The 13,510-nt window shown below is 40.6% G+C and overlaps 1 protein-coding gene across 2 annotated transcripts in view; it reads left to right on the forward strand.

Annotated features, from left to right (window-relative positions):
• Nucleotides 1–13,510, forward strand: part of TAF1 (TATA-box binding protein associated factor 1) — a 239,984-nt gene that overhangs the window by 104,963 nt on the left and 121,511 nt on the right. For both annotated transcript variants that reach the window (XM_053699102.1, XM_053699103.1), the window contains exons 36-38: nucleotides 449–571; nucleotides 810–908; nucleotides 999–1,149. In XM_053699102.1, coding sequence (XP_053555077.1) covers nucleotides 449–571; nucleotides 810–908; nucleotides 999–1,149 — 373 coding nt within the window. The remainder of the gene's footprint in view (nucleotides 1–448; nucleotides 572–809; nucleotides 909–998; nucleotides 1,150–13,510) is intronic.

The raw sequence follows: 13,510 nt of genomic DNA on the forward strand, positions 1-13,510 counted from the left end.
AAATTTTGGGTTCAGTGTAATTTATAAACAAGACACATATTTTTGTTACCGTCATTTGTATACATTAAGTAATAAACTTGTAACAATACGTGTGAGATAGTCCTCAACCTTCAGCAATGAAGATAAACAAGTACAATGTGTAAAATGCACACAATCATATTATTTATACTGGTAATTGACACTCATGCAGTTTTGCCTGAGTAGTGTTCTCTGTGGTAATATCTCATCTCTGTTAGTGCACTCAAAACATAATGAAAACTTCTATGTCCTAAGTTAAGACACTGAACATGATATCCCACAGGCCTGAATCTGGCTTTGCAAAACAAAGTACATGAGTGCTGCTGAATCCCCACAACTCTGGGTGAAAAAACACATTCTGTAGACTAAATATGTCCAACTCAAGCATATTTAACATTCGGTGCTAACTCTGACCCGTATTGTATTGCAGCCTCCTGACTATTATGACACAAACACATCCCTTAGCATTTCTCGAGAGGCCTCTTATTACCAGGATGAAAGCAATTTATCTGCTACTGAAGCAGCTACAGCTTCACTGGAGAAACGAAGTCTGGTAAAGAAAAACCCTCTTAACTTGCGCTTATATATTTTATGCATAGTTTTCTTCTCTCTTTGTTGTGGCAATAATTACATATTTCTCTTTAGTACCACTTACTAAAGCTGTCATTGAATATAGCAGCATAATCTCCTTGTACCGCTAGTGACACACAAAAGAGTGACTACAAGCTAGTATGTTACCTGTGCATATATTCATAGTCATTGTTGTCCCAACATTGGTATTTTCTTCACAGATGCGATTAGGAAGGGGCCGCCTGGGAGAGGATGATTCAGATATTGATATAGAAGGTTATGAGGAAGAGGATGATGGGAAGCCCAAAACTCCAGCTCCTGTGAATATTTGTTTGTTGTTGTTTTTGTTTTAGGTAAATAAAGTATTGTCTAGCTGCTTATAACATGCATTATTTTGTCTTTGTTTTAAGGAAGTAGATGATCTGGATAGAGACTTGGCTGAAGAAGATGATCCCTCAGTGCAACAGCCACAAGCCAGTGTCCTCTATGAGGATTTGTTGATGTCTGATGGTGAAGATGATGACGATGGCAGTGATGAGGAAGGAGATAATCCATTTTCCTGTAAGTGATACATAATTACTGCACTGTGTGTTGCCAACTAGATTTATTTCATGTAAGTGGCAAGAGTCCATGAGCTAGTGACGTATGGGATATATATTCCTACCTGGAGGGGGCAAAGTTTCCCAAACCTCAAAATGCCTATAAATACACCTCCCACCTCACTCATACTTCAGTTTTAAAAACTTTGCCTTCATTGGAGGATGGTGAAGCAAGTCGTGCTTGATTTCTTCTGTGAAAGGTGCTTCTAAGCATTTTGAAGCCCAGTTCCTCTCAAAGTACAGTGTTTGTCTGAGGTTTGTGAGGAAGTATTTGCCTAATGATGCCGTGTTTTCACCTATGGAAAATCTATTCTAAGGCTCATTGTAAATTCGGTCGTGGGGATTCATCTGCCACCTCCCTTTACAGATCGACATTATACTCCTCTACCATTACCTCTGCTGATATGTTTCAGCACTGGTTTGGCTGTCTGCTATATGTGAATGGTGTCTTCAGGTAAGTATATATCTTTTTTTAAGGCACTCTCAGCTATGTTTGGCACTTTATATTTTGAAGTTTTAAATATATATTGCATATATTTGCCATGAGTCAGGTCTATGTTTATTTCCCTTTGCAGTCTAACAGTTTCAGCATAGAAAATTATGTTTGGGAGAAATTTAGTAAATTTTTTTCTTACCTGAGGTTCCAGCTAGTTGTAACTTCGGTCTTGTTTTTTCAAATTTTCGCGGGCAAATAGGCTTCTATTTATTGCGTCATTCTTGGTGCAAATTTTTTGGCAAGAAGTTTGTATTTGTTGTGACGCGAGTCACGTCATTTCTTGCGTCTTTGTTGACGCAATTTTTTTTTGGCGTGAAGTCGCGTTGTTTATGACGTGAATCGTATCATTTCCTGTTAACCTTGGCACCAAAAGTTTTTTTTCTCAGCATTTGCTTCATCTTTGTTGGCGTCATTTTTTGCGCCAAATTTATTTGTTATATTAAGTCTCTCCCTCTTTTGCTCTCTGCTTTCATTTGTTACAGAGGGCTATGATATTTGCTTTTGTTTTTCATATAAGCATTTTTTCCCATTCCTGAAACTGCTAATTTGTGTAAATTGGATATTTTGTTTTAATGTTATTTTTTCTTTTTTGTTACATTTTTCAAGATGGCTCAAACTGATCCTACCTCTGATGTTACTGTAGAAACTATGCTGCCTGTACACAATTTCTACCAAAGCTAAGTGTAATTGTGTAATTAGCTGATTTTATTTCTTCAGCTCAAATATGTTGCTATTTGTTATGTTTTATTATTCATACTGATAATGTTTCTACAGTATATATACATCTACTATTTTACCTTCACAGTCTAATGTACATGATATTACTGTTGATATAAGGATTATATTGCAAAACATATAGAAAAGGCTATGACTGCTATTCCGCCTTCAAATTAACATAAACGATCTCTCCAATATTCTCATAGACCTTTAAAGTTTGTATTGATTGACAGCATACTGTAGTATTTCTGCTGATGTGGTTTTCTCTGACTCAAATGATCCTATTTCAGAGACTGATTTTGATAAATCAAACTTTCAATTGAATGTATTCATTCTTGATTAACGAAGTATTGTTTACTTTGAGCATTGAGGAATCTAGTCCTCTTGATAACAAGAATAGCAAATGTTTGAATTCTGTTTTTTTAAGCTTCTGAGGTAACTCTTGAAGAAGTTTTTCTTATTCCAGATGCTATCTATCATATGTTTAATAAGGAATCTAAACTTAGTGCTTCTTTTTACATTTTTTTCTAGGTTTAAAAAGCTATATCTTTTACCTATGGCTAATTTAGTGTTTTTAGGTAAAGTCCCTTAAGGTGGGGCTATTTCTTCTCTTGCCGAACGTACTTCTATCCTATGGAAAATATTTCTTCTTTTAAGGATTCTTTAGATAGGAAGTTTGTTTCTTATCTTAAAAGAAGCATATTTACATATTGGCCATATTGTTTAACCTGCCTTCTCTATGGCTAATATTGTTGCTGTTTCAACTTTTTGGTTGGACAGTTTAGTTATCAGATCTTGATTTGTCTGAGCATTGTTCTTTTACTTCAACATGCTAATCATTTAATTTATGATGCTAGATTTTATGTAATTTTATCTGATAATAAATCTTTGTTTTTAGCCATTTTTACTAGAAAAGTTTTATGGCTTAAATCTCTGATATGGTGTTTAAATTTAGATTACTATCTTATTATTTTAGGATAGTAATTTTTAAAGGTTTTCTATTGGATTTTATTATCTGCTCTTTTACTGGGGGAAAGGGAGTCTTTTCTGCCCCAAGTTAAGAAATCTAAGGGTAATTTTTAAACTCCCAATTGTTTTTTCATTCCCCGAAGACCTCTGGCTCTGATTTTAGATTTTTTTCTGAATTTGAATAATTCCAAGCCTTATAATTAAACGAATTTCAGCCCCTAAGACTGCATGAAGGTGCAGCCTTTTAACCAGTTCTACTTGTGCGGGGGGCAGATTGAATTTATTTCAACACATTTGGACAGTTTCTGTTCAAATCAGTGGATTCAGAATTTAGTTTTCTCAGGGGTATCAAATAGGTTTCAGAATAAAAACCTCCCATGGGAAGATTCTTTTCCATGTTCTAAAAAACCCTGTGAAAGCTCAGGTTTTTCTGAAATGTGTTTCAGATTTAGAGTTTTCAGGGGTGATGGTTCCAGTTCCTCTGCAGGAACAGAGTTTTGGTTTCTATTCCAATCTATTCATTGTTCTAAAGACTAATTCTGAATCTAAATTTTTTTATATCGTTTTGTAAGAGTCCCAACTTTTTCAAGAATAGTCCCTGCCTTTCTGTTTAGCAAGGTTACTTCATGTCCTCAATAGACTTACAGGACCATTATTTTCAATTCATTCAGACCACTATTGTTTTCTGAGATTCACTTTTCTAGATAAGCATTAACCAATTTGTCGCTTGTCCTTTTGGGCTAGTGGCAGCTCAGAGATTCTTTTCAAATATTCTTGGTGCCCTTCTATCTGTATTCAGAGAGCAGGGTATTGCGGTGTTTCCTTATTTGGATGATATTTGGTACTAGCTTTAATCTTTTCATTCAGCAGAATCTCACTTGATACAACTAGTGTGGTTTCTTCAAGACATGGTTGGAGGATCATTTTACAATAGTGTTTCTTGATTCCTTAGACAAGAGTCACCCTTTTATGTTTCCAGATAAATTTTAGTATCTATGGTTCTTTCTATGATAGACTAGAGACAAATTAAGTTAATTTTAGTTTGTCTAAACCTTCAGTCTCTATTTTTTCCTTCAGTGGTTATGTGCATGGAAGTTTTTGGTCTCATGACAGCAGCGTCAGGTGCGATCCTCTTTGCTCTTTTTCGTTTGGGGCCTCTATAGCTTTGCATGTTGCACCATAGGTGCAGGGATTATTTTCAGTTATCACAACTGATGTACTTAAATCCCAACACTTGCTTTTCTCTCTGATTTGGTGATTGGACTATCACTTTATTGTTCAGGGGGCCTCATTTGTTTGTCCTACCTGGACTGTATTCTCAACAGTTGTTTAGGTGGGGGAGCTGTCTGAGAGTCTCTGACAGCACTTGGGGGTTGGAAACCTCAGGAGGCGAGGTTACTAATCAATATTTTAGAACTTCATGCTATTTTCAGGGCTCTTCAGGCGTGGCCTCTATTGAAGAGACAACTTTTAAATTTGTTTTTAAAACAGACAATATCACAACAGTGGCATTTGTCAATCATCAAGGAGGGACTCGCAGTCCTTCAGTTATGGAGGAAGTATCTCGGATATTTTCTTGGACGGAATCCAACTCTTGTCTATACCTGAGATATGAATCGCAGAAATTTAGACAATTGGGAAGGGGATTATCACAGCCGTCAGACTTTATATCTGTTGAGTGCACTCCATCCAGATGTGTTTTTTTCATCTTGTTCAGATGTGGGGTCTTCCAGAAATAGATCTGATGGTCTCTTGTCTAAACAAGATGCTTTCCAGATATCTTTTCAGGTCCAAGGATCCTCAGGTGGAAATGGTGGATGCTCTAGCAGTTTCTTAGTTTTCACCAACCTGCTTACTTTTTTCTGCCTCTGGTTCTTTTTCCAAGGGTGATCTCCAAGATCATAATGGAACAATTTTATGTGTTGTTTTTTGATAGCACCAGCTTGGTCTCTCAGGCTGTTTTTCTTTTTTCTTTTTCTTTTTTTTTCAATCAAGAGTTTATTATTTTTAAAGTAGTGCAAGATTGTACTGCTTTGTCCTGGGGTGTAGCCATAGTCCATATCAGTCTCTTCAGTAGAGCAGTGGTGGCTTTAGAGCAATGGGAACTTGTGGGACATAATTCTCACTGCGCCTCCCATGTATTTCATGCTGCCCTATATCCTATAGTCTGAGGTAAAGATTACTCAGCATTTTATTTCTCCACAGGTCGATGTGAGGGAGAGGACCTCTCAAGCCTGTGAGCTGCCTTGCTGTCAGGCAGAAGTTCAAGGTAAGTGCTAACTTTAATGTTTTCTGGGAACATAAAACTTTCAGAAAAAGTGAGCACTACATTACTGGCAATCACATAATAATAAGGGCTAAGAAATAGAGGTTCTTTATTGTGATGGGGGCAGCCATTTTCATGCAGGCTCTGGGGCTGGCTGGACACAGGGGGACAATGTTATTTTAAGGCTCTAATGATCTCCCGGCGGTTTTAGCTTACAATATACCGACCGGGAGATGGTTCCATTTTTGGTGACGCCCACGATCTCGGATCTCATTGTTGCGTGACACTTTCTCTGCGCCTGTATTAAGAGACACACGGAATAGCCATCTGCGCAATCTGCCCACAGAAACAGTGTTAGCGCATAGACAGGCTTTGCTAGAACCGGAGAAACACTTTTTTTCTCCTCCTGCTACGTTCCGGATTGTCTGTTGAATAAAATAAAGGCAATAGCCCTGGTACAGTGTGGCACCTCAGCAAAGTTGCTGAGGTGTAGAGATGTTTATATAAGTCTAAAAAATGTGAAGAGTATAATTTGTCAGACGCAGTAAAATAGTTACATGTTTAAATTTTAAAGAGACAGTAATGTTTTTTCTTAATTTTTTTTTATTAAAGTTTTTATTTATTATTTAGACCATTGTGAACAGCATGGACCTAGAGCCCCTGTAAGAGACCACTTGCTCCTTTATGCTGGAACCACCAATCCCTTTCTGTTCCTCATGTATTAAGAGGGCTCTAAATTATAGGGAAATAATTTTTTCTGAGCCAACTTGTCCTAAAGTGGATGTTGTTCATGATTCAATATATGCCACAATTTTCTCCTCATTGGTCCCAGATTTTACCGCCCTCACATGCAGTGCTCTGCGTTTCCTCTCTAACTCCAGATGGAGTTACTCTGAGGGACATTGCTTCTCTTATGTCTTCTATAATTTCAGATGCTCTGTCTGTCTTTCTAATGTTACAGGGAAAGCGTAAGAGGAAAATCAGGCATCCAGCAAGCGAGGTCTCTGACGCTGTTGTTACTATTTCGGAGATCCCCTCCCAGAAGCCTAATGAGGAGGATACCGTAGTAGCATCTGAAGGGGAAATTTCAGATTCAGACAGTATAATTCCTCCTGCTGACACTGAAGTGGTATCTTTCAAATTTAAGCTAGAACATCTCCGTCTGTTACTTAAGGAGGTTTTAGCTACTTTGGATGAGAGCGACTCCTCGGTAGTCGTTATTCCTAAAAAGTCCAGTAAACTGAACAAATATTCCTTCCTCGACAGATGTCTTTCCAGTCCCAGACCGAGCTTCTGAGATCATTACTAAGGAGAGACCGGGTATACCTTTTTCTCCATCTCCTATTTTTAAAACGATGTTTCCCATAGCCGACTCTATCAAGGAGAATTGGCAAACAGTGCCCAAGGTGGAAGGGGCCTTTCCACTTAGCTAAGAGAACTACTATTCCCATAGAGGATAGTTGTGCTTTCAAAGATCCCATGGAGAAATTAGAGGGTTTACTCAAAAAGATGTACACTATGTACACCAGGGCCTGCAATGGCAGCCAGCTGTGTGCATTGCTACCGTCACTAGTGTGGCGGCATCTTGGTTCAATGCGCTGTCGGATGCTATCAGGACAGAAACTTCTTTGGATGAAATCCAGGATAGGATTAAAGCTCTTAAAGTGGCTAATTCCTTTATTACAGATGCTTTCCCTTAAAGTTATCAAACTGGGAGCAAAGATTTCGTGTTTCTCTATTCTAGCTCGCAGAGCCTTATGGTTAAAGCCTTGGTCTGCGGATGTGTCCTCTATGTCTAAGCTTCTAGCTATTCATTACAAGGGGAAAACCTTGTTTGGACCTGGCCTGCCGGAGATTTTCTCTGATATCACGGGAGGTAAGGGTCATCTTCTCCCTCAGGATAGAGAAACAAACAAAGAGTAATTTTCATTCCTTTTGAAATTTCAAGGGAAATTCTTCCTCTACTGCCTCCAAACAGGAACAGACTATGCCTGCATGGAGACCCAATCAATCTTGGAATTAGGGAAAACAATCCAAAAAGTCTGCTGTTGAATCTAAGACAGCATGAAGGGCATGTAGGGGGCAGACTTTCCTTCTTCGCTCAGGCTTGGGTTCGAGATGTTGAGGATCCCTGGGCAATAGAAATAGTGTCCCAGGGATACAAGTTAGAGTTCAAAAGTTTTCCTCCCAGAGGCAGGTTTCTGCTTTCAAGATTTTTTGCAGACCAGACAAAAAGAGAGGCGTTCTTACACTGCGTAAGAGACCTTTCCAACCTGGGAGTAATTGTTCCTGTTCCGGTACAGGAACAGGGCTGGGATTTTATTCCAATCTGTTTGTGGTTCCCAAAAAAGAGGGAACCTTCAGGCCAATTTTAGATCTCAAGAGTCTAAACAAATTTCTCAGAGTACCGTCCTTCAAGGTGGAAACTATTCGTTCCATTCTCCCTTTGATCCAAGAGGGTCAATTTATGACAACAGTAGATTTAAATCTGCGATCTCACGGGTAGAAGGTAAATTTAGAAAAGAGTTCCTTAGTCCCAAATACAAGAGTAACTTTCTTAGGAACTATATTAGTTTCCCTATCAATGTAGATTTTTCTGATAGAAGTCAGGAAATCAAAGATTATTGATACTTGTCTAGTCCTTCAGTCCACTCCTCGGCCTTCAGTGGCTCAGTGCATGGAGGTAATCGGGCTGATGGTGGCGGCAATGGACATCATCCTGTTTGCTCGGTTCCACCTCAGACCTCTGCAGTTAAGCATCCTAAGGCAATGGAACGGAGATTATGCGGATTTGTCTCCTCGAATACTACTAGAGCAGGAGACAAGGGATTCTTGTCAATGGTGGTGGTCTCTGGATCATCTCTCCCAGGGAACCTGTTTTCACAGACCATCTTGGGTGACTGTGACAACAGACACCAGCCTTCTATTGTGGGGAGCAGTCTGGGGTTCCCTAAAGGCTCAGGGAGTTTGGACTCAGTCAGAGTCTGTTCTTCCTATAAACATCCTGGAGCTGAGAGCGATCTTCAATGCTCTTCTGGCCTGGCCTCAGTTAGCCTCAGTTCAGTTTATCAGGTTCCAGTCGGACAACATAACTTCAGTGGCTTACATCAATCATCAGGGAGGAACGAGGAGTTCCTTAGTGATGACAGAGGTAACCAAGATAATTCAGTGGGCGGAGGCCCATTCTTGCTGCCTGTCGGTGATCCACATCCAGGGGTGGAATCTCCAGCCTGATTCTCAAGTGGGGTTAGCCGGAATTAGATCTCATGACATCTCGACAGAATGTCAAGCTCCCAAGATATGGGTCGAGGTCCAGGGACCCCCAGGCGGAACTGATAGATGCTCTGGCGGTTCCTTGGACTTTCAGTCTAGCATACCTATTTCCTCCGTTTGCGCTTCTTCCTCGGATCATTGCTCGAATCAAGCAGGAGAGGGCATCAGTGATTCTCATTGCACCTGCTTGGCCTCGCAGGATTTGGTATGCAGATCTGGTGGACAGGTCATCTCTGCCACCTTGGAGACTTCCGTTGAGGAAGGACCTTCTAATTCAAGGGCCCTTCCTTCACCCAAATCTAGTTTCTCTGAAACTGACTGCTTGGAGATTGAACGCTTAATTTTATCCAAGCAGGGTTTTTCTGACTCGGTCATAGAGACCATGATTCAGGCTCGTAAACCTGTATCTAGTAGGATTTACCATAAGATATGGTGTAAATATCTCTATTGGTGTGAATCCAAGGGCTACTCATGGAGTAGAGTTAGGATTCCTAGAATTCTGTCTGTTCTCCAAGAAGGTTTGGAGAAAGGTTTCTCGACAAGTACCCTAAAGGGTCAAATCTCGGCCTTATATATTTTGTTACACAAACGTCTGGCGGATGTTCCAGATGTACAATCATTTTGTCAGGCCTTGGTCAGGTTCAGGCCTGTGTTCTTCAAGGAGCTTCGATTGAGCCTATGCATTCCTTAAATACCAAGTTGTTATCTTGGAAAGCTTTGTTTCTTATTGCTATTTCTTCTGCTTGTAGAGTGTCAGAACTCTCAGCATTGCAGTATGAGTCCCCTTACCTTATTTTCCATTCAGATAAGGTTGTCTTACATACTAAATTATGATTTCTTCCTAAGGTTGTTTCTGATCGGAACATTAATTAGGAGATTGTTGTTCCTTCCTTGTGTCCTAATCCTTCGTCTCAGAAGGAACGTCTTCTGCACTATTTTGACGTGGTCCGTGCTTTAAAGTTTTACCTACAGGCGACTAAGGATTTTCGTCAGTCTTCTTCTTTGTTTGTGGTGTTCTCAGGAAAACGTTAGGGACAGAAAGCTCCGGCTACTTCTCTTTCTTTTTGGCTGAAGAGTATCATGCGTTTTGCATATGAGACTGCTGGACAGCAGCCTCCAGAGAGAGTTACGGGTCATTCCACGAGGGCTGTTGCTTCCTCATGGGCATTCAAGAATGATGCTTCTGTGGAACAGATTGGCAAGGCTGCAACTTGATCTTCTCTTCACACTTTTTCAAAGTTCTACAAATTTGACACTTTTGTCTCGGCTGAGGCCGTTTTTGGGAGAAGGGTTCTTCAAGCAGTGGGGCCTTACGTTTAGGTTCCCTGTCTTGTACCTCCCATATCATCTGTGTACTCTAGCTTGGGTATTGAATCCCATTAGCAATTAAGATGATCCGTGGACTCATTGTGTCATAAAAAAGACAAGAAAATTTATGCTTACCTGATAAATGTATTTCTTTTTTGACACAATAAGTCCACGACCCGCCCTGTTCTTGTAAGACAGGTTGTAGGTTATTATAAACTTCAGACACCTCTGCACCTTGGTTTTTCCTTTCTTTCCTTTATTTCGGTTGAATGACTCGAGTGGGAGGGAAGGGAGGAGCTATTTAACAGCTTTGCTGTGGTGCTCTTTGCTGCCTCCTGCTGACCAGAAAGTGAATTTCCCATTAGTAATTAAGATGATTCGTGGACGCATCGTGTCAAAAAAAGAAATAAATTTATCAGGTAAGCATAAATTTTCTTTCTCCAACATAGGTGTGTCCGGTCCACGGCGTCATCCTTACTTGTGGGATATTCTCCTCCCCAACAGGAAATGGCAAAGAGCCCAGCAAAGCTGGTCACATGATCCCTCCTAGGCTCCGCCTTCCCCAGTCATTCTCTTTGCCGTTGTACAGGCAACATCTCCACGGAGATGGCTTAGAGTTTTTTGGTGTTTAAATGTAGTTTTTATTCTTCAATCAAGAGTTTGTTATTTTAAAATAGTGCTGGTATGTACTATTTACTCTGAAACAGGAAAGAGATGAAGATTTCTGTTTGTAAGAGGAAAATGATTTTAGCAACCGTTACTAAAATCGATGGCTGTTTCCACACAGGACTGTTGAGAGGAATTAACTTCAGTTGGGGGAAACAGTGAGCAGACTTTTGCTGCTTGAGGTATGACACATTTCTAACAAGACTCGGTAATGCTGGAAGCTGTCATTTTCCCTATGGGAACCGGTAAGCCATTTTCTTAGTTTAAGTAAAAGAATAAAGGGCTTCATTAGGGCTTAAAAAACTGGTAGACATTTTTCTGGGCTAAAACGATTACTTTACTAAGTATATTTGGCAGATTATTACTTTTAATAGTTGTTAAATCTTGGGGATTGTTTTAATAAAAACGGCAGGCACTGTATTGGACACCTTTTTCACTGGGGGCCTTTTCTAGTCATAGACAGAGCCTCATTTTCGCGCCTCTAATGCGCAGTTGTTTTTGGAAAGCATGGCATGCAGATGCATGTGTGAGGAGCTAAGAACCACTGAAAAAGCTTATAGAAGGCATCATTTGGTATCGTATTCCCCTCTGGGCTTGGTTGGGTCTCAGCAAAGCAGATACCTGGGACTGTATAGGGGTTAAATGTAAAAACGGCTCCGGTTCCGTTATTTTAAGGGTTAAAGCTTTCAAATTTGGTGTGCAATACTTTTAAGGCTTTAAGTTACTGTGGTGAAATTTTGGTGAAATTTGAACAAGGAGAACAAGGGATGGGTTTTTACTCCAACCTGTTCATAATTCCCCAAAAAGAGGGAACATTCAGACCTATTTTAGATCTCAAGATTCTAAACAAGTTTCTAAGGGTTTCATCATTCAAAATGGAAACCATTCGAACGATCCTTCCTACCATCCAGGAAGGTCAATTCATGACCACGGTGGACTTAAAGGATGCGTACCTACGTATTCCTATCCACAAGGAACATTTTCGGTTCCTAAGGTTCGCCTTTCTGGACAAGCATTACCTGTGGCACTTCCATTCGGATTAGCCACTGCTCCAAGGATTTTCACAAGGGTACTAGGGTCCCTTCTAGCGGTGCTAAGACCAAGGGGCATTGCAGTAGTACCTTACTTGGACGACATCCTGATTCAAGTGTTGTCTCTGTCAAAAGCATGGGCTCATACGGACATTGTCCTAGCCTTTCTCAGATCTCACAGGTGGAAAGTGAACATAGAAAAAAGTTCTCTGTCCCCGTCAACAAGAGTTCCCTTCTTGGGAACAATAATAGTTTCCTTAGAAATGAAGGTTTTTCTGACAGAGGCCAGAAAATCAAAACTTCTAAGCTCTTGTCAGGTACTTCATTCTGTTCTTCTTCCTTCCATAGCGCAGTCCATGGAAGTAATAGGGTTGATGGTTGCGGCAATGGACATAGTTCCTTTTGCACAAATTCATCTAAGACCATTGCACCTGGGCATGCTCAGACAGTGGAATGGGGATTATACAGACTTGTCTCCGACGATACAAGTAGATCAAATAACCAGAGATTCACTCCGTTGGTGGCTAACCCTGGACAACCTGTCACAGGGAATGAGCTTCCGCAGACCAGAATAGGTCATTGTCACGACCGACGCCAGTCTGGTGGGCTGGGGCGCGGTCTGGGAACCCCTGAAAACTCAGGGTCTATGGTTTCGGGAAGACTCTCTTCTCCCGATAAACATAATGGAACTGAGAGCGATATTCAATGCTCTCAAGGCTTGGCCTCGACTAGCAAAGGCCAAATTCATAAGGTTTCAATCAGTCATCATGACGACTGTTACATATATCAACCATCAGGGGGTAACAAGGAGTTCCCTGGCGATGGAGGAGCATCCGGGGGAGTGGGAACTCCATCTGGAAATCTTTGCCCAAATAACTCAATTATGGGGCATTCCAGACTTGGTTCTGATGGCCTCTCGTCAGAACTTCATGGTCCCTTGTTACGGGTCCAAATCCAGGGATCCCAAGGCGACTCTATTGGATACAATAGTAGCACCTTGGATCTTCAACCTAGCTTATGTATTCCCACCGTTTCCTCTCATTCCCAGGCTGGTAGCCAGGATCAATCTGGAGAGGGCTTCGGTGACCTTGATAGTTCCTGTGTGGCCACGCAGGACTTGGTATGCAGACCTGGTGAATGTGTCATCGGCTCCACCATGGAAGCTACCTTTGAGACAGGACCTTCTTATTCAGGGTCCATTCGAACATCCGAATCTGGTTTTCCTCCAACTGACTGCTTGGAGTTTGAACGCTTGATTTTATCAAAGCGTGGGTTTTCAGATTCTGTAGTAGATACTCTTATTCAGGCTAGAAAGCCTGTAACTAGAAAAATTTACCATAATATATGGAAAAAATATATCTGTTGGTGTGAATCTAAAGGATTCCCATGGAATAAGATAAAAATTCCTAAGATTCTTTCCTTTCTACAAGAAGGTTTGGAGAAAGGATTTTCTGCGAGTTCTCTGAAGGGACAGATCTCTGCTTTATCTGTTTTACTTCACAAAAGGCTGGCAGCTGTGCCAGACGTTTAAGCGTTTGTTCAGGCTCTGGTTAGAATCAAGCCTGTTTACAGACCTTTGACTCTTCCCTGGAGTCTT

Source organism: Bombina bombina, chromosome 1, assembly GCF_027579735.1.
Source record: "Bombina bombina isolate aBomBom1 chromosome 1, aBomBom1.pri, whole genome shotgun sequence".
Lineage (NCBI taxonomy): Eukaryota > Metazoa > Chordata > Amphibia > Anura > Bombinatoridae > Bombina > Bombina bombina.